At 41.1% G+C, this 21,592-nt stretch overlaps 2 protein-coding genes across 3 annotated transcripts in view; one reads left to right on the forward strand and one right to left on the reverse strand.

Annotated features, from left to right (window-relative positions):
- Window positions 1-838: 838 nt before the first annotated feature.
- On the forward strand, window positions 839-12,380 carry LOC147310163 (uncharacterized). Its single transcript, XM_086268995.1, has 7 exons — window positions 839-1,189; window positions 5,376-5,578; window positions 6,194-6,295; window positions 6,425-6,520; window positions 6,611-6,721; window positions 6,912-7,035; window positions 9,567-12,380. Exons 1-7 carry the CDS (start codon window positions 1,162-1,164, stop codon window positions 12,185-12,187), a joined length of 3,285 nt encoding a protein of 1,094 aa, XP_086125121.1. The 5' UTR covers window positions 839-1,161; the 3' UTR covers window positions 12,188-12,380.
- A 515-nt stretch (window positions 12,381-12,895) lies between these two features.
- LOC147310164 (ankyrin repeat- and BTB/POZ domain-containing protein 3-A) overlaps window positions 12,896-21,592 on the reverse strand; it is a 264,271-nt gene continuing 255,574 nt past the window's right edge. For both annotated transcript variants that reach the window (XM_086268998.1, XM_086268996.1), the window contains 5 exons: window positions 20,670-20,772; window positions 20,484-20,565; window positions 19,381-19,449; window positions 19,163-19,276; window positions 12,896-17,717 (listed from right to left, as the gene is read on the reverse strand). In XM_086268998.1, coding sequence (XP_086125124.1) covers window positions 17,487-17,717; window positions 19,163-19,276; window positions 19,381-19,449; window positions 20,484-20,565; window positions 20,670-20,772 — 599 coding nt within the window. In that variant the 3' untranslated portion in view covers window positions 12,896-17,486. The remainder of the gene's footprint in view (window positions 17,718-19,162; window positions 19,277-19,380; window positions 19,450-20,483; window positions 20,566-20,669; window positions 20,773-21,592) is intronic.

The raw sequence follows: 21,592 nt of genomic DNA on the forward strand, positions 1-21,592 counted from the left end.
GTGACCGACCTTCCGATCATGGGGCAACCACTCTACCTACTGAGCTATCCCTGCCCTTGCCAATAACAAACATATTTATAAAAACTTTGTTTGATTCAGTGAGATAATATAATTAACTGGGTACAAACCTAATATAAAACGTTTAGGGTCAGAAAATATTTGTATTAAAATTATATCCTGAATGAAAACTATGATTTTTTTAATGTCTTTAATGAAGGTAGGCTATTATAGACAAGTACGACCCATCTGGGCCATTTATCATTATGCTGTCATATCATTTGGATCAACAGTTTTCTTCTATAGCCTAGGGAGGGGGGGTTACAAAAAACATCTTGATAAAAAATCTAGTCTATATGGGAAATAAAAGTTAGAACACCCATAGGGAATTGGGGACTTCTAGTCCTCATGCACCAGCCATAGAATAGGAGTCCCAGCTTACATCGTACTTCCTAATGCTATGTCTTGGATAGTCTCCGGGCACCTTTGCAGAGCTTGCAGCTTGTGCCCTGATGGCTGTGGTAGACTCCTGCCTCTATGGATCTGGTGATTAGGTTCTGTTCTTGTGCTGCCATGATCAGAGCCTCCGTGTTGTCCTTTACTGTACTTATAGGATTTCTTGATGTCAGCTACTTCCCCTATCTGTTAATAGTACATCCCATGCATGGATGAGGGTCGACTGTGTCTCTCAGTACCGGTACAGTGAGATTAAATAAACAAGGAAAAACTAAAGAATTCCTCGTATTTGCTCCTGAGAATCACATACTGTTTGGACATAGTTCCTTAAAACGCCTCTAGAGGGCAGCGATCATGCATCGTGTGATCCTGACATGCACAGGAGAAGAAGACGGACATGTTAGCTTTGTAAGAAGCAGAAGAAGAAAATCACAAGTTTTGTAGATTTATCATACATGTGCTTCCGTCACCGAACGTAACAGAAGATGTGCCCTAGCAGGTCGTATGAGAAGACACAAAACAGCAACAGACTGACGCTACTGAGTAATAACCAGCAAAACTTAATGTGTTGAGTACGCCTGCGCGTTTCTACCAGATCGTCGAGCCGCCCTTCCTCCCCGGCAACTTGCACCGCAGGGTCCGGCGGACTGCAACTCACAACAACCCCGAGTTGATTTGCTTATTCGCTTGAGCGCTTTTTGAGACAACATGGAGAGCCCACGACATGTTAATAACGGTAAGCTAACGTGTATGTAAAGATTTCTATGTCGCAACGAGTTATTGGCTTTTCTTTTTGTGTGTGTGCGCCCGATTTTGAACATGGCGTACCCCGCTCTGACATGGCGGTATCGTTGTGCTACGTTACAGCGCCAGGGAGCTGCTGCGTGCGGTGGTTAGTGGAAGGAGCTCAGCGTCAGCAAAGATAGTTATCTAACAACGCTTTCGGTTATTTTATGACTGCATGCTTTAATGTATTGGGCAGGGGTGGTTAACTAGCAGCAGCGGGTTGGCATCAGTTAGCAACCGAAATTAGCACTAACTGTAACAGCCACAGATGCTGCCTTCGGGGGCTTTAACCAGAGTAGCGAAGCGTTATGACACCTAATGTATGAAAGTCGAATAAACATTAAATATATAACGAGCAACGCCGTTTATATATTGTTATTCAAACGAAAAAGTGTGTTGATGTGTACATGTACTTTTACAGTCCCTAAGTTTTCCTCATTAGAGAGCCCGGGCTTTCACAGCCGAGTTTACCATCTGGGTAGAGACGCTCATGTCTGGTGCATCATAATTACGACGCTCTTGTTAGCCTGTGAATGTATATGGGGGTAGCCGTATCAGTCACCCTAAACTCCCAGTGCCTAGACCCACCTGAGGGCCCTGTTGTGCCAAAGTGTGGCAGATATTTCTGTTTCGTCGTTGTTGTTTTGTTTATTTATTCTCTGATATCTTTACTTAAAATAATTATATATAAAACAAAGAAATTATCTCTGTCTGCTTTATTGTATCTATATTTATAATGCTCTTGATCCTGATATTATTGCGAATTACAGACCTATTTCCAAACTGCCTTTTATCTCAAAGATTCTTGAAAAGGTAGTTTACAAGCAATTAATGTCCTTCCTAGAAGAACACGGTATTTTAGAAGTTTTCCAATCTGGTTTTAAAGCTTTACATAGTACCGAATCTGCCCTTTTAAGAGTTTTTAATGATGTGTTTTTGGCAAATGACTCAGGTGACTGTGTTATTATTGTGCTGTTAGATTTAACTGCTGCTTTTGATACAGTGGATCATAATATTTTAATTTCCCGTTTAGAGCAGTTGGTGGGTATGCGGAGTACCGCACTGCAGTGGCTCAGATCCTATTTGGCAGAGCGAACTTTCTCTGTGAAACTCGGGGAGTTTGTATCCTCTGTTGCTTCTCTTCAATGTGGGGTCCCACAGGGTTCAGTTTTAGGCCCACTTCTTTTCTCTCTATATCTCCTACCCCTTGGGTCTATTTTCAGGAAACATGGGATTTCTTTCCACTGCTACGCCGATGACTCCCAGATTTATTTCCCACTTAAAAAGATAAATGGCTTCTCAGTAGACCCGCTGCTCAGATGCCTTGATGATATAAGGGCCTGGATGGCTTTGAACTTTTTACATTTTAATGAACAGAAAACAGAAGTGATGGTTTTTGGTGGCGCTTCTGAGGCCACTATTATAGATCTTGGTTCACTGGCACAGTATGTTAAACCAGTCATCACTAATCTGGGAGTTAAAATAGAGGCAAATCTTAAACTTGAAAGCCAGGTCAGAGCTGTTGTAAGATCTAGCTTTTTTCATTTGAGGGAATTAGCCAAAATAAAGCCCATCTTATCAAAACAGCATTTTGAGACAGTAATCCATGCCTTTGTTACTTCTAGGCTGGATTATTGTAACGCACTTTATTTTGGGGTTAGTGATGCGTCCATTAGGCGCCTGCAGGTTGTGCAAAATGCTGCAGCACGTCTTTTAACTGGAACAAAAAAGTTTGAGCACATTACCCCAATTTTAATTTCACTCCACTGGCTACCTGTACATTTTAGGATTGTTTTTAAAATTCTCTTATTTGCTTTTAAATCTCTTAATGGCCTGCCCCCCCCCTACCTCTCGGAGCTACTACAACCATATACACCTGCCCGTTCCCTTAGGTCCGCCAATCAGCAGCTCCTTAAGGTACCAAAAACTAAGTATAAATCTAAAGGTGATCGTGCTTTTGCTGTAGTTGCTCCAAAGTTGTGGAATGATCTACCCTTGCATGTTAGGCAGGCCTCTTCTCTCTCTGAATTTAAAAGTCTTCTTAAAACATATTTATTCGCTGAAGCCTTTGGCATTGATTAGAGGGGTTGACTCAATTTGTTTTGACATGTTTCAATTTATTTTAGTTTTTTAGTTATTTATTTTATCTTATCTCATTTTAATTTTCTTTACTTATGCTTTTAGCATGTACAGCACTTTGTGAACTCTGGTTTTATGTTAAAGTGCTTTATAAATAAAGGTGGTATGGTATGGTATGGTATAATAAATCTAGTTCTTTCGGTTTGTTTATACAACTGTAATGTTAAACCTGTTGAAATTTCTGCTGTCCTCCTGGCCAGATCTCTCTTGAAAGAGATTTTTAATATTAATGAGACATTTAACCTGGATCTACCTTGCAACAGGAAAATTCTTACAGGCTCTCAGTGACTTCACATCATTACTGAGCAATATGTTTGACATATGTTGACAGACTATAACAACATTTTAAATTCCCATGCTCGTTTTTTGGCACATACCCCAAATCACTTTTTGGAAGACGATCGCTTTTGACACAACACACCGAAGCTCTCAATTGCAAACTTAGTGAGGTTCACTTCAGCTGTAAGTCACTGTGTAAAAGTTTTGAGCCACCTCTCATTACTTTGTATATTTCTCCCAAAGCTAGACTTTCTTGTAATTCTTTGTGATAGTTTGAACTATTTGAGCTATTATGAATTATTTGAGCACAAGAAAGGCTTCTAACTCAAGGGATGAAGCAGTGTTTCATCTATACTTAAGCGGCAATTTAGCAAAGAACTCATTTTAAATCGTATCTTTAGTCACTTTTACTAGCAGCCAGTGACATAAACACTAAATCACAGTAATAACACAGTGTGACAACATAAAATAGTAAGTCCTGAAGAAACGGGAAGAAAATCCTGCAAAGGCCTGACAATAGAAGCACCTTGCTCATCAGTTGAGTCATCTGCTCTTCACCTCAGTGGAAGGTTGGTTGTTGAGAAGTCATTCTTAATGAAGGGAAAGGCTGAAGCATGCTAAATCACCATGTAATGCCATCTAGCAGACATCTGATTAGGAGGTGCCTCATTTTTTTCACTGTTTCATTTCACTGTGTGTTATACTTGTATAACTATGCATGTGACAAATAAAGAACCTTGAACCTTTTAATCATGAAAAATGATTAAACACACTGCCAGTGCACACTATCGGTCATGGATTGGCCTCAGACAGGTCGTGAGTCTGGATTTCAACTTTATTGGAGCAGTGTGGGATCATCTAAAGATGGCTGACATCCAAAGAAGAGCTTTGAACGTCCTCCCAAAAGCCTGGAGAACTAATCCTGAAGACTAAAAAAATGACAAGGAATCTTCTGTGAGACAGTTCAGGATGTGTTGAACAATAAAGGCGATACCGGTGTACCAAATGCTCACGTTCAGGCTTGTTGTACAAACTTTTTTTTGTCATATATCCCTTTTTCCTGGCGAAATGTAAGCAAATGAGATGTGACTTGACTTTTTTTTGTTTGGTTTTTACAGCACTGTATATAATGCGTTACTTCATGTAAATGCAGTTGACCTTAAATCAGTGATCTTCAGCATTTATGAGCTTTCATTCATGTGGAAAGTTTGAAATAGACTCCACTGTCTCTCTTTCTCTCTGTGTTTGCATAACAGCAGTGGAGTTGCACCTCGTCTGATCTGTTTTTGTCAAACAATTAGTGTAACGGCCAGTGGAGAGCACATTAATCTAGTGCTACATTACGCCTCCAACCTGCTGTAAGCACTAATCCACAGGAAGTGTTCAGCATCATCGTGCTTTACTTCACTTTAAGAGTTCCCTTCACAGGTGGAAAGCTATTCTGGCTATGCTCCTAAGCTTCTAACTTAATTTCTTTGTAACGGAGCATGATTTCTATCTGGGACTATTTAACCACAGCCTTCAACATCTGCTCCTTCATCCACTCCGGGACTTAATCCATTTTCAATCTTGAGCACCTAATGCAGAGATATTTTGTCATAAAGTCAAAGCAGTTGCTTCTTCACATTCTCTTGATAGTTTCCGTTTATTTTGCAAGGCTCCAGATTAATTTAATCTACAGTGAGTAACTTTTTAAATATTGTACAAATATTTTCCAGATCCACCTCTCCTGTTGCCATCTCTTCGCCTCTTCATACCTCCTCTGCGCCTGGTATCTGCGGCCATGTGGCACGTCGTGCAGGGGGGAAGCGTGCACGACTATGGGATGGTGGAGGAGTTCATCAGCACGGTCACAGAAATCGTCCCTGAGATGCTAAATGCAGATCAGAAAGCTCAGCTCCTCCTGGGACTCAGAGCACGGGTAAGTCCCTCGTGTGGAAGAGTGGCTGCCATAGGCGAGGTTTAGAGAAATCTTTGGGGCCCTTGATTGAAGTCACTGGAGGCTAACGGCTCTTTAGAGATCGACGCCGTCACCCATCTTTCTGAATTGCATTCTTTCTAAGAAGAGCAGAAACAGTGTTACTTGTGCTGTGCTGTACTAATGTACAGTAAAAAAAACTATTGCTTGTGTAACATTAAAGCATGCAGACCAGTTCTAGTAGCTTCCCTAAATAAAACTGAGTGAGTTCACCAGATGATAAAGTGCTGCATGGTGAGAGAACTGGAAATTTTTTTGGGTTAGGGACTCTAAAATGTATCTCTTTAACTGTTATGTAGTTGTACAGCTGTTTATTTTTACCCTATAGTCATGTATAATACTGATAACGGATCATTTTTTGAAATCCTTCCCAAACATGGACAACAGGCCAATCCTGTGTGGCTGTGTTGTTTTTAGTAATGGTTACAGTAATCAGGGAAATGTGGTGTGCTGACTGTTTGCTGCCTTGTTTAATCAGGCCTGTTTCTAAGCCAGGAGAGTCCCTGCTGTAGTTGGACTTTGTTAATGTTTTTTTTAATTAATAAAATCTTGTTTCAGGTTGTTCTTGAATTGTGTCGGACCGAGCAGATAACGGACAGAGAAACCATCGAGATGCACCTGAACAGGATCAAGGCCCTCGTGTCGACTTGGGCAGCACAGGTTAGATCCTTTAGAAGAAAAACAAGTGCCCTGTAGGCCAGCAGCCTGGTCATAGTTTCCCTCCGATTATTATTTTTTTTTTTTCTTCCTAAATTGCAGCTTGTGATTTTTAGTTTTTTTTTTTTCCAGCCGTCTTTTGCAGATGTTGAGTTTCCAGAGTCCAACTTTGTGGATCAGGTTGAATTGTTGTTGAAGGATCCTGAAGAGAAGGACAGGTTCTTCCAGGTTTGTAACATCATGTGCTGTCAAACTCATGTATCCTATCTAATAATAGAGAAACAGAATATATAATACACATTTCTTTTCCACCCTCAGCATGTTTTCCCTACTGACTTTGGGCCTGAATATGACAGTGCTATTCAGGTTTTAATGCTGGACTTCCTGTCCAGATTGGAGAAGCTTCTTCCAGTTCCAGATATTCAACAGGTACTAGAATAAGTGTGGCAAAGCGGCCTTTCCAGCACTATTCTACTTCCCTAAATAAGTCCAGTTTGCATTTAAAAAATTACAAATTTTCCAAGTAATCTTTCAAGTCAGAAGAGGGTTTATGGTGAAATTTTGGCCTTGGCTACCTTTTTATTTCCTTTTATTTGTATTTTTTGCATTTCTTCTCTAGACTGCTTCCATGCTCAGTGCCGTCCCTTCAGCTCTGGAGGAGTGTACACACTCGGTTCCTGACCTGCAGCACCTAAAAACTGTACTGCAATATCACACAACACTGGGACATTTCGACTGGAGCGGTGAGTCTCGTCTTGGGTCACGAGCACATTGTTGCTAATGTAGTCTGAATGGATGATGGACTTGTCTACAAACACTGTCCAGCTGTTCTCTGAGCTGTAGTGATCTCTGGCATGATCTGCTCATCTCAGTTGGCATACAATACAGCAGCAAAGTGTATTTAGACAGAACGCAGACATGTGGAAAAGGTTAGAAGAGTTTATTTGCAGTTTATTTTCAGTTAGGTTATTTGTAGAAAAAGTAACCTGATGAACATTAATGTTTCACTTTGAGAGAAGATTAAAATGTCCTCAACCTGTTACTAAAACAATTAAAGTTTAAATGGTCCACATTCTACTCTCTTTTACTTCTGTGGAAGAAATGTAACAAAAACTACATTTATCTCTGCTTTGCAGCATACCAACTAGGGCTGCAAAAATTAGTCGACTAGTCACGATTACGTCGACGATCGTCGACGACTGATTTAATAGTCGATGCGTCGTTTGAAGCTTTGTAAGATCCCAAAAGACGCAGGAATAAGTGGTAGGATTTAAGAGTGTAATAACGGACTGAAACAGAAGATGGCAGCACTGCATGTACAAGGATGCCAGCTGCCGTTAAACCCCGAAGAAGAACTAGCTCTGTCCCAGAATTCATAGCGCGGCCCAACGCAGTTGTCAACAATGGCGGCAGCTAGTTAGTTTTAATATTACTCTTAGTATTCTTTCTGGGTCACAAAATAAACGTTTGGCGAGAATGTAGCTGTGTAAACCTCAAATATCTGCTCAGTTTATCAAGACACCACATATTTTCAAAAGCGCTCCGACGTTTTCGGAGACGTCTGTTACCCACCAGCTCAATAGTTAGCCGGGGTTCAAGGCTAACTAGAGCCCGTGAGAACACCGGACTCCCAGCAAATCGTTTTCAAACCCACCGCTGTCTTTCGTTACTCAGGTTAAACATATATAAGTCACTTAGATAACTTAAATGTTATTGTTTGGCTTTTTTTAGTACTTTATTTGTTCCTGAGTAAATCGGTTTGGCTAAGATTAAAGTTATAGTTTTTACACAGCTGAATAAACGTCAAGCAGACAACTGATTATCAGAAGTGTGAGATGGTCGAGAATATACTCCGGTGTCCTGTTATATTTTAGATAACAAGGAGCAGACGGCTGAGTTTATTAAACTTCACTGAAACAATCTGCAAATTTCATTAAAATTTAATAAACTATCATCTTGTCTTTATTTTTAGTTAGCACATAATGATAGTTATATAAGAGCAGATGTGTGCTGGTGCAATAAGCTGTACGTTTTAAGTCCAATCGTTGCATGATCTGATTAGTCGACTAATCGCAGAAATAATCGGTGACTAGTCGACTATCAAAATAATTGTTTGTGGCAGCCCTAATACCAACCGATAATTGGTGGTCAGAACATTTTTCTTCTTTGATGGTTAACTAGTCTCATAACATTTGTCATAAACAGACCATTCATACCTAAAAACATCCAGCTCTTAAAATTAGGTGGTAGCACTTATTTTATTTTTTATTTTTTAAGCACCATCTTGACCGGGGTTCCAAGAGATCTGAAAATGTGATGTGAACCGATCGATGAGAGCAACTCATCACGAAAATGAAAGCTTTTACATAGTTTTATAAACCTGACAATAAAGGAAATGGCTACGCAAAAAACAACACCACAATCACACAGTCTGACACAAAGTCATACACCAAGCAGGAGGTATACCATCACTTAAAAAACAAAAAGTAATTGAGGAGTCTAGTTATGTGTGCAGTCAATTATATTTTTCAGGGGATTTTTTTGTTTCTTTGTTTCGTACATACAGCGTAGTGGCTTCTTTGTCATATTAACAATCTTCCAATTATATTTTGTGAATCTTTGTGTTAATCTGTGGAAAGTCCTCTTGCTCTTATATTGAAAGTTCAGAAGCTGCTAACCAGTTAGCTTGAGGTCTTCTTAATTCACATTTTTGCACTGGTTGGTGAACCATTTCAGTGCTGTGGTGGCCCACATAGTTTCTCCTCGTGTGGTCAAACAGCATTCAACTCCACCATCTTGGACTCCAGCAGGCAATGGTAGTTCATTTTTGGGCAGCTAGAGGGCAGCTCTAACCAGAACATCCAGCAGGTGAAGAGCTGCTTTATGACTGCAGAGCAAATGAGGACTACAGAAGCTTCCTGAAGTCCAAGATGGGCGAGTTGTGGTCCCTTCATGGGATTTTTATAATATCACAAGCACACTACTCACAACATTACAGGAATATTTGGACTAACACAGAATAACACCAATTCACAACCCCCAAGAGGGACTGGTTTAGCACTTGGTGGTCACTCTATTTTTTTTCTAGTTTTGGTGTTTGTTTGTGTCCTTGCCACTGCTAGGAGCATGGAATGGTACATGTAGGCCACTCAGGCTGCAGGAACCTTTTACCAGCAAACTGATATTATGCACAACACTACCACGAACACACTTTTGCTTTTTCTTTGAGCTTTGACACTCTAACAAAACTAATGCATTCTTCTTTCTCCTTCAGATGAAACTCAGGCCATTCCATCTTCATTTGGGAATTGCATCCTGTCCTCGCTGTCCCTTCCTCAGCTGGAGAAGGTTGTGATCGATCCAGACCAAATACAGTTACAGCACGCACCAGAGCAGCTGGAAAGCTGCATGACCGTCCAGGTGGAGGGTGAAACTGTGACGCTGCTGGACTACATCCAGATCGAACAGGCGCCCAGTTTGGTCGATGACCAAGAAGAAAATGTAATAAATGAGGAGGAAACGGAAGAAGACGGAACGCAAGAGGAAGCAGGCGATGCCTTAAAGCCGGCCGCTTTTCAACCACTTAAACAAAGCAAAAGACTTGAGTTGAAGAGAAGAGCCTTAAAAGAGGATCAAGACTCAGCGACGGCTAAGAGACAAAGGAAAAAATACCCTAACAATAAAACATGTCCTGTGTGCAATAAGACTTTCCTGCGGGCGGCGGCCATGAGACGGCACCAGGAGATTCACGATGCAAACCGGGACCTTAAGTACAAGTGCACCAGCTGCGACAAACGATTCAGGGACCATTACGACATGAACAGACACACCATGCGCGTCCACGAAAGGGGGGAGATGTACAACAGCGGTAAAGAGGAAGACTCAGGGGATCCAAGCACCTCAGAGATGTCAGAAGACAGAAACTGCTCTTTTTGTGGGAAGTATTTTGCTCGCCGAGTGGACATGGAGCGGCACATGAAGTCTCACTCAGAGGATCGCCCATACAAGTGCTCTTTCTGTGAGAAGAAATTCAAGAATCCTTATGTTTTAAAGAGACACCAGAAGGAGATCTGTAAAAGCAGAGAGCAGAAGAAGGTAAGGAGGAAAGAGGCTCAGCGCTCAAATACGCAGCCAGCTTCGGAGGTGTCGATGGAGGGTAAAGTCTGTCCCATCTGCAGCAGGATCCTCCCCTGCACTGCAGACATTGCAAAGCATTTACGATCTCACTCCGAAGAGCGTCCCTTTATTTGCGTCACATGTGAGAAAGGCTTCAAGTACAAAGACACGTTAAAGAAGCATCAGATTATTCACGGTCATGAGGGCATCAGAGAGGAGCAGACCAAGACGGTGGAGCAGATTTTGGCTGAAGCCGAAACTTTTACGCAGAACTGCGTGGAGACTGGAGACGCTGATAAGCAGGAAAGTAATCTGGACACTCCTGCAGACACATGTGAGGAGCCCCCCGCTGTGCCTGTGCGAAAAGTGGCCAAAAAAGGCCTGAAAGTATGCCCGGTGTGCTCTCGAGCGTTTGACAGCGTCAAAACCCTGAACAGACACATACAGTGTCACACGGACGATCGGCCGTATCACTGCGTCCACTGCAAGAAGCGCTTCAAACACATGCACGGCCTCAAGAGACACCAGATTTACGCCATCTGTCACAAGAAAACCAGTCGATTCTTGTGGAAGAAGGAGCATAGGGCGGGGCCGAGCCAAAGCGACGCGAGCAGCGCTGACCTCCAGCAAGGGGCCCCTCTGAAGATCCCAGTGTGGTGTTCCAACTGTGGCAAGCACTTCGAATACCTGTCCGCTTTGAAGGACCACCAGGAGAACGTTTGCAAGCTGGAAATGAGGGATATTATGAAATGTGACGACTGCGGGAAAGAGTTCAAGAGCATGACCATGCTCAAAGTGCACCAGAGGATCCACGACCCCCTGTACTGCAAAGAGTGTGGGAAGATCCTGGCAAACGAGGCTGCCTTTGAGAGGCACAAGCTAATGCACAGACCTATGCAGTGCACAATGTGCGACAAGACTTTCACTTTACTGAGACGCTTGAGGGAACACTACGAGAAACAGCACAACTTCTCCGGGCCGTATCCCTGCCCGCAGTGTGACAAAAGCTTCATCCAGCTGTCCTACCTCGCCATTCATCAGAGAATCCATAAAGGAGAGTTCCCTTATGTTTGTAACTTGTGCCCGGAGAAGTTCAGGTCCTCCAACTGTCTGACGGTGCATCAGCGGAAACACACTGGGGAGAAACCCTTCCTCTGCTGGCAGTGCGGGAAGTGCTACCGCTCGGCCTCGGAGCTCACGGTCCACATGGGAACGCACTCGGAGGAGAGGCCGTGGGCCTGCACACAGTGCAACATGGCGTATCGTACCAAGCTGCAGCTCACAAACCATGTGGAGCAAGTCCACATCGGGGTCCGGTATCCCTGCAACAGCTGCGGCAAGCAGTTCATGAAGGAGACGTCACTGAAGAGGCACGAGCTCATCCACACAGGAGAGAGGCCGCACCAGTGCACCGTGTGCGGGAAGACCTTCCTGACCGCCAACGAGCTCAGGCTCCACAACAGGTACCACACCGGGGAGCGGCCATACAAGTGCGAAGTGTGCGGCAAAGCCTTCATCCAGTCGGGCTATTTGAAGTCGCACATGCGGATCCACACGGGAGAGAAGCCATTTAAATGTGACATATGTGACAAAGGTTTCAGGTTGTCTTACCACATGAAGAAACACAGGCGGACTCACGCCGGGAAGCCAAAGAGCTACGTATGCGAGGAGTGTGGGTTAGCGTTCCTCCAAAAAAAATCCCTTTGTGAACACTCGCTCACTCACGAATTTAAAGTGGAGTCATCTTTCACAGAGGAAGTGAGAATAGAGTTTCAGTAGAAATCCAAATCTCTCTTAATGAGATGGTTCACCAAAAACACTCTGACCGGTTTAAACGTTGGTGCTTTTGTTGCTTTCCATTCATTCTGATGTTCTGAAGAACATATCATTGATCTCTAAGACGTGTGTATCTAAAACCAGTGAACATTTTCAGCTTGCAAATCTTTCTGCAATAAAAAAAACTTGAATTTTACCATCTCTTCTTTGTTTTTGAATGAGAAAATTGCTTATGTTGTCTAGTAATTTGGGGTTTAGCCTAGTAGTGTGAAACGTGGCCCTGCACCTAAGCCAACCGAAGGATCTGAAACTCCATAAAGCACCCCTCCAATAGCCAAACCCACTTGTTCTCTGATTGGATAGTTAAATTTGTGATTGACATGACATTGGCCAATCAGATGAAAGAAAGAAAAACTGGGTCAAAATTCGTACTTGTAACTTGAAACTTGAGTGCAGAGTTTCACAGGTATTTTTTTTGGCTAAGTCCACACACAAATCTTTTTACGCACACACAAATTCTTTTTACACATACAAAACTGATTTACGACCACAATTTGAGCCCATAGCAAAACTACAAAAAAAAAGTTCTGTCCAAATAAAATATAAGCAGCTGAAAGATGGGGAAATCTCGGCTTGTTCTATTTTTCGTGAATAAACGCACCATCATGGAGAAAAACATTCCAGAGACGAAGCGAAATAAAATCAGAGACCTTTAATATGATTTAACCTGTGGTCTTTTATTAGCTGTCCACAAAAGCATGTCATGGAACGACAGAAACTGTAGCACGAGTGTAACATTCCTTTTTGTTGTTATACTCCACCACATCCCTGCTCCTCACACCATGTATAATTTATATTTCATATATATATATATTTTGTACAATATACATGTTCTCATCAAAGGAAAAGAAAAAAAAATGCAAAAGTTCATCCCTCCCCCTCGGTTGGGTGTGAAATCTAGTGAATATCCCATGCACGTTTTCACTGCATCTAGGAGAAGTGTCGTTTATTAGGAACAAGTATGCAGGCAAATAAAGGGGAGGGTCTCGGTGGACGAAGCTGGTGTATAGAGCACATTCTCAACAACATTAAACAAGAAGAGCCATGCGAACCGACACTTACTCTAAAGCTTGGACCCAGTTTGGAATCAAAAGCGCCAGTACAGGGGCTAAAGTTAGTCTTTTGCTAATGGCGTAACATTAAGACAGATTTAAAAAAAGGATTGTTTTTTCCTCTCTATTCTAATGTCAAAGCCATATATGTTTCTTTGAAAAAAAAAAAAATCACAATAAGACTGAAACTTAAGCTCACAGTTGAAATACTAATGCTTTTCGATTGAGAGAGAGAGAGAGGCTACAGTAACACTGGCACAGAAAGTGCTTGACATCATTGTGAACCTTTTCACCTCTGCGGAGACAAAAACGGCTTGCATCTTTTAAAGTTACGTTTCACATTTAAGAAGCGAGTGTGGTGAGTCGACATCGTGACTGTCAGCTTCCTCAAAGGGTTCACGGTAAAAATGAACACCACGGTGGCAAAACAGTACATGAAGGGGCGTCACAAAAGAGACAGAAATAATATTCATATATATTCAACCTTCTGTTTCAGTCTCAGTCACTCGTATATAATCGTCTTTCAGCTCATTATACTCCATCTCCTGTGGCATATTGCACATCATACCACTGAAAGTAATACAATTTAATGGAAATATTGCTTAATTTTTAAAACTTTAAAGTTTATATTTATATATCTCTATATATTCTTTTCCCTTTTGTAAAACAAAATAGCGGAATGTAAAATAAAATATATCATGCCGTGTATGTAGGTAAGAAAATAAAGCTGTAGGATAACATCTGTACTTTCTTTTCTGTAGCTATTTACAGCTTTGTGTCAATGTGTGTGTGCGTATATGCCCAAATCTCTCTCTCTTAAAATGATTTGCAGGAACCAAAACAAATAATATCATTATTTTTGGAACGTGCTACAGTTTTTTAAATGATACCTTCCGATTACAGGAGGAACAACCACCACAGAGTATGAGGACACTTGAACGATGTTTGCATTGTTTAGCCAAAGTGAAGCATCTGGTTTCCTTTTCTTTTTGGTTTCTCGCTGGATTGGAAAACTTTGCACGTTTGCTGCACTGTTACATTCATGAAATACACTGTGTGGTGTGCGATTTCCTTAGAGGGAGAGAGGAACCGGTTACATCGGATGGGTTCGATTAAAACGTTCTTTTGAGCAGCAGAGCTGACAGTTGTTTACATTTGGTCCTTTAAGGGGTGAGACGCGTTATTTGATGCAATCACAGGGATAAAAAGGTTGAATTATTGCACACTTTGAGCACTGAGTTTAAATTCCCACTTTTTTGGATGCGAATTAAGAAAATTCACTTTTACATAAAAACCACCAGTCAACCAAGTCCTCCAACCCCCAAACCATCTTCTGACCTTTTGAACATTTTTTGGGTATTGATAAAAATTGGTAGATATGCGTACTTGTTTTCCAGTTAAACTGTCCTCAGATTTGGTTGAACTTCTGTTTTTAATCTAAAAATTTGGCGCTTTCCTGAACCGAAGTTGACATTCATGCGAAATAAAACGGCAGCGGCAACTTTTTTTAAAAAATGTTTTGATTAATCTCTGAGAAAAATAATAAACAAATTTAATTTCGGAGTTACTGTTTGTTTAAAACATATCAGAACGGGAAAGTTTATTTTCCTCCTCACCTTAAATTGAGCTTTTAACCGCTTTCATCTGCACACTGCGCTCATTTTTCTTGGTAGTCATAGTTATCATCTCCCGTTTTTTTTTTTTAATATATAGGCTTGTTTTTTCTTCACACAGTTTTTAAATCTATCATGATGATTAAATTAAACTAAATTAAAACAATTGTTTAGTATTTCAAAGATGTGTCACTTTCATTTGCTTTTTAAACTAATTTCCAGAAAGGAAGGAGAGGAAAATACAAAGCAGTTGGTGTCCATAATTATGAACGCACATTGAAAGCTGTGGAAAGATATCCCACGTGCCTACTTGGAGGATGTGTGCATAGCGACTGCAGAAGTCTGAGTATCTTCCACAGGACTGCCCACACAAATTCTTGAGTGGGTGCTCTGATCATGAAATTTATGAGGTTTATGCTGCCATCCTTCTGGATCACTGCTGTAACTCTAAAAGTGCTTGTTTCATTTTCTTTTAGTTTGAGCAACTTCACACATCAGATGCATCAGGTTGTTTTATGGAATCTACTATTTTAGTTTGGATTTACTAAATTTATTTGAAGCTAATTTTACACCTCAGCACTCACAGATTTACCCTCACCAGCCATACACCTTTCTAATATCGGGGTGAACACCTGCTTTCACAGATTCAACAAGGTGCTGTTGTTTACTCCAAATTCTGACCCTTTCGCCTGAATGTTGCAGCAGAAATCGAGACTCATCAGACATTTAACGAGCAGTTGAACTGGATAAAGTGGCTGTGTAAGTCAAATAACATCGTCTAAATTTACCCCATTTAGACTTGCAATTAACATATGTCCAAACCACACAACATTTGGAGGTCTTATTTTACCGAGCTGCTTCATGGAGCAGCTCAGTCAAATAAACAGAACCCTGACGTGGGACGTGCCATGTTTTTTGACAAGTCCAACTAATTTCCATACTGATTACAAGCAGAGTGGAGAGACCGAGGATGCATTTTTATACCGGTTGTAAATGTAAAGACCCATAAATCAGATATGCATTGAGAGAACGTGTCCAGATACAGATGGCTGGTATAAATAGGGTAATTGTGCCTCTAATAAACTCAGTGCTCTGTGCAGGATTCAGCCTCTCCTTCGAAGAATTCATGTGGGGGTGAAGCCTTAAACAAAGAGTGACTTTAACATGCATCTCATGGTCTACCCCGATGGCTTAGAATATTATCTGAAAGAGCTCAAGTAATTTGAGGCAAAACCTCTTCAACACCTCACTCAGCCTACTCAGTCTACACAGAAAGCACACCTAAAGCAAAAACAGAGGAGTCATACGAACAGAGTAAACATGCAACTTTGCATAAACAAGACGCACAGCAGGGAGCACATTCAATGAGACTGGTGTCAGCAGCCAAGCGGGTGTGTGTAGGGGAGGTGGGGATACTGTACATCAGCTTACAAAAAACAAAACAAAAAAAACAATAACAAAAAAACTAACACTATGACTTTCAGAATGTATTAACATGCTTACTTTAAGCATCTTTAAAGAGAAAGTCCCTGCCAATTGAAACCCCCCCTCTCCAAATCCCGCTTTTGATCAGTTTTGCAGTGGATACAAAGTTAACAAGCAGCGTTTTCCCCTTACTTCCCCTTGCGAAAGTGGTCCGTGAAGTAATATCTGCATAAAAAGCAACACCAGGGGTCAGCTCAGTTGACAAGATGTCATGCAAAAAAAAATACCAATAATAGTAACAATAATTTTTTTTTTTTTAAAAAGAGTCGTCCGTGGGCGTTATCGCAAGTTAATTTCCCAGTTGGGCATCCATGTTTCAAGCATAAGTCAGCATAGATTTCACTGAGTGGGCCGTCTTTAGTCGAATGAGTGCCGGCCGCAGTGTCAGCCACGGTGGAAGTTCCTGTGATCAGTTTGGCCTCTGCACACAGTAGATATAACACAGTGAATCCAACATAGAAGAGACAGAATGAGATGTAAATAAGAGCCACCTAAAAGTCCGCCTGCTGGCTTTGCTACTAATCACTTTTATTGGTTGTATAGAAGGGTTATATCTAGATTTTGGCATGTGTAATGGCATCCACTTCCATAAAGTATTATTGTTTGTAAACCACAGTCTCATTTCGCAGATGATAACGAAGCTGCATTTATTGAGTTAAAATTCTACTCTACCTTTTTGAGTGAAAAACAGTGTACAGTAGCCTATGTATTTCATGCACGTATCCTATATGAAATACAATAGAAATTTTTTAGAATCATGGTTAGAGCTAAATGATACTGTTGGGTCAAGGCAGTTCTGTTTTTTTTGTTTTTTCTTGTAGGTTTTTATTACTCTTCAGGGTGTGGAGTGACCGATGGGAGCCACAGGGCAAAAGAGTTCAAGGTCAGGAAGTCGCAACATGAACCCCCATTGAGCTGCAACAGGCAGAATTAAAGGGAATTCCTGACTTAAAAACATCCGACAGCTCCTCTTCATCAGCAGGGTGGGTGCTTGGTCAGGGGAAAACGGGGAAGTAAAGCGGGACGCTGGATGCTAAAAGTGGCATTACATGGATGCTGTGGTTGGATCGAAGGGCTCCGGTGAGGATGACGTCACACCACGGAGCCCTTGGAGGTGGAGAGGTGGATGGAGTGGATGCGTGCGGCCAGAGTCTTCTCCAGGTCGTGGAGGATGTCGGAGCAGATGCCGGGGCTGGACACGGGGCTCTCGGCGGGGGAAGGTTCGTACAGGAGCTGCTTGAAGCCATCGAGTTCGATCAGCAGCACCATGTTCTTCAGGAAGTAGCCCTCGATGAAAGCCGTCAGCTCCGTGGCACCAAGGAACTACAATGAAAATGAAAGATGAAAGGAATGTGTGACATTAGCAGCTTTCAAATTCTGATTATATATAATTTTGCCAATATTCCAGTCATATTCCAGCCCAAAATTGGTAATTGCTTTTTAAGAACAGTCATCATTATTATCCCAGTGTTTGAACCTTACAATAGCAGCTATTAATCTGTCAATCTAGCACTTTCTTTAAATATCTTTAATTAGTTTACTTTGAACAACTAACAGGGTATTTTTATTCCAGTACTCAGGCGGGAAGATGGAAATAAAGGTGGAATTTTCAGCTCGAATTTCCCCACTTGGAAAGTTGTAGAAACCCCACAAACACCAACTTCACAAAACTGTAAAACCGGTACTCTGTACTACCACTTTTAGCTTCTGAGCTAAAAGCAACACAGCTTCTAATTAGGTATTCACTTTAAAATAAAACTATTATCCTGTTTTACAAGTTAATTTGTCAATGCACCTTTTCTGCAATGTAACTTAATAAAAAATATACAGCAAATGTTAACAAACTGAGCAACATTAACACAATATAAGCAAGACAAACCCTGAGACTGGAAAATAAAGCCAGTGTATATAAGGGCCATTTCTTTAATGTCCATGTGAGGTTCCCTTAAAAGTCAGTCAGTTGCCATTGACTCCCATGTTTTAATGCTGTTATAGCAAATTTTACGTTTTACAAACGTATACGTTATTAATGGTTTAATCACACTGCCATCTAGGCTTCATCACAGAGTCCTGGAGATTAGCTGGAGACCGCCTGGCAACCTCTGATTGCTGAGGAAAAAACATGTATTTCCTGTTCGGTTGGTCAGTGATTGCTCACAGATTAAATCTGTTACCTTCTTGTGATTGTGTTGATTACCTGCCGGTTACCTTGGTTCCCTGTTGTTTCCATGGATGATGCCAACGTGTCTGCAAACAGTGGCAAACTACTTCTACTACCACCAAGTGGTAGTAAAGTCTGAAATGCTACGTCTCACTACTGCAATCAATACATTTAAAAATTGCAACTTTTCCTTTGAAGACAAGTGGGTATGCTTTTCTGGTACGCATTGCACTTTCCACAGTTTCACTACTGCTCTGCAAGTAGTTGGCAAGTGTTTGCAGACAAGTCTGTGTCTTCCATGCACCAAAGCATTATTATTATTCCCTATTCTCAGTTGAGCCTAGCATGACTGCGGCTCAACTGAACGTCTTGATCGTGTCTGGTGTGTCAGCCCATGCATAAAGTTTTTGTTCCACTTTGTTCCATTTGTCATTTGAGTCACTGCTAATACAAAAATATGAGAGCAGCTTGAAAAATAGTGTGTGTGGTGGTTGTATTGCCAGTCTGCAATTGTTAATTAATGGCATGTTTGCACCTTATGTAAAAATTCATTACACAAACCCCTCCCAGTATGTAAATCAGCTGCTAGAGACCGTAAACCTCCCACCTTAGCGTGTTTGTAGAGGTCCACACAGGTTTCGGTGGTGATGTTCTTGGAGCAGATGATCTCACAGTGTCTCTGAAGGGCCTCTAGTTGGAAGAATTTGGCTGCAGACAGGAGCTACAGGGAACAGTACAGCCACACAGAATGAGGCACAGGACTCGGGATTAGAAATGTTAATACTCATGCTGTCACTCCACAGGCTTTGGTTAAGTCTTTCTTACCTCCATTACTTCAGTGTTGCGTATGTGCAGGGACTCGGTGCCTCCACAGTACAAATACTGCATCACCAACTGTAACAGAGAACAGTACAGGCTTCAGGTTATGAAGCTGATGAAGAGTACAAGAGGGACCCTTTTTTCTGTTGCTTTTTTTGTGCCTCTTTTTTGGCTCCATTCTGTCACCTGGAAAGTAATCCAGATTTGAATTACATATGTAAATTTAAGCATTTACATATTTTCACTGCTATCAAATACCTTCCAGTGATATTTACTCTCATGTTTTCTTTTTATCGCCATTTAAAAAGGAACAAGCATTCAATCAGTAAAAATAAAGAGCAGACCAGAGATAAACAAGTCCCCAGCAGGACTGGAGAGAAATTGAAAGAGACAAGGGGAAAGAAATGGGAGGGGGAAGCTCTGGGGCCGCAGTTTAATTGTGTCTTCTGTAGCCTCATGGATACACCCAGTGGAAAGCTAAAAGATAAAGAACATCCAGAAAGCGAGCAGGAACATTTCCAACATTTTAGCAGCCGCCAAGCCGGTTCAAGCTCACGTTTCTGGGCTCTGGGTTTACAGCTAATGCGAATCATTTAAAATCAGAAATGTGCAATACTGCTGACAGACTTCATTTAACCCTTTTCCAAAAAGATTCATGCCATTCCCACAGATGTGCACAAATTGGGTCAGCCTTAAGCTTCATACGGTAAAGTTGGAGTTATATACTTTCTGTGTTTGAGAATTAAATGGATTTCTTAATCTCGATTGTTTAACTATGTACCTAACACCATTCCGTCAGAATAAAACAATCAAACGTGGAGCCTGTTCTTATACTCATAGGGGACGATGAGTGTTGTGGGTCTGGTTGAGAGTGGGAATAGGTTTTGTATGCACTGAAATCTTTCTTCTCTCACCCCAGAGAAGAACGGCAGACGGCTGCCTTCTCCCTGAGCCTGGATCTGCTGGAGGTTTCATTTCCGTTAAGAGGTAGTTTTTCCTTCCCACATACATTCTACCGTACAATATAAAGTGACTTGAGGCAACTGTTGTTGTGATTTGGTGCTGTAAAAATAAAACGGAATTAAATTGAACTGAAATAAACATCTTACATGGAAAATATTGTACTTGACATGGCTGATCTCAATGCAGGTGTTTTCTGCTGCTGGTCGGTTTTGCAGCAGCGACTTGAACCTAAAAACAACAACAACAACGAAAAACAGATAAATTCTACATTATTTTTCCCATCGGTGCGCTTTTGTTTTACAAAATAAAATAGGAGCAAAGTTTCAGGTTACCTGGGTGAAGCTGTAAACAGCAAAACTTTATGTGCATAAAATGGTTTCCCCTCCACCAGGAAGGTAACATCAGACATCTCCTTGTTGTTCAGGAAGTGGGGGTCTAAAAAAAACAAAAGAAAAAAAAAAGAGAGATTTATTCACGTCTCCCACACAATGCATGCAGAGCAGCAAACAGCAGAAGATTAAGCTAATGTGGCCATTAATTACCGCAAGGCTGATTCATCACGCGCCTATCAGTGCTGAATTATCAAATCGCGTTAGCATTCCTAAACGGCAGGGGATTTGCATTTGATATCCGGTGTTTGCATCCTCGAGTGCATTTCATTCACTGCACACAAATCAAGTGATTTAAAGCACTTTATTTAAACCCTGCCAGTAAATGATCAGCAGGTGGCGCTGCAGCGCCGTCACTGAATGTTTCTCTTCTTCCTCGTTTCTCTCAAAGAAATGTCTAAAATAAAGTTTGAGGTGTTAATGGACGATTTGGTTCATTACAGACAAGTGGACCCATTTTATCTGCACATAGAGAAGGGTCATTCCTACTATTCGGTGCCATTTCAGTGTGATCACTCTTCATCAAAAAATACAAAATTTTGAATTATTTTAACATTTCATCTAAAAGAGGGATTTTCAACCTATAAGAAAAATGTATTGGTCCAGCTAAGGATATTATATTATAATATTTTTTTAAATCAAAGTCTTTACCCATGACGTGCCAAATGTCCACCCTGTTACAGGACATTCAATTTTCTATTAATAACTGTTTTGAATACACAGTTATAGTAATATTTACATTTTCTAAAAGCTACAATGTCCCTTTTTAAAATCTGCAAGGAAATTTCAAGGAAGTATTTTAAACAAGCATTATATTGAAAGAAGACAGGTTCAGTTTTAAGACAGTGTAATTTCAAAAGATTGTT

The sequence above is a fragment of the Aulonocara sp. 'chitande type north' Nkhata Bay genome, linkage group LG17 (assembly GCF_057382095.1).
Source record: "Aulonocara sp. 'chitande type north' Nkhata Bay isolate Kocher_YH1m ecotype deep benthic linkage group LG17, A_spYH_male_GT1.1, whole genome shotgun sequence".
Classification (NCBI taxonomy): Eukaryota; Metazoa; Chordata; class Actinopteri; order Cichliformes; family Cichlidae; genus Aulonocara; species Aulonocara sp. 'chitande type north' Nkhata Bay.

What these genes read in the sequence shown, in the direction of transcription:
- LOC147310163 (XM_086268995.1), top strand. Translation starts at nt 1,162, where the DNA reads ATGGAGAGCCCACGACATGTTAATAACG. An exon ending in TGTCGACTTGGGCAGCACAG is followed by an intron (nt 6,296 to 6,424) that starts GTTAGATCCTTT and finishes TTTTTTTTCCAG; the next exon opens with CCGTCTTTTGCAGATGTTGA. An exon ending in GGGACATTTCGACTGGAGCG is followed by an intron (nt 7,036 to 9,566) that starts GTGAGTCTCGTC and finishes TTTCTCCTTCAG; the next exon opens with ATGAAACTCAGGCCATTCCA.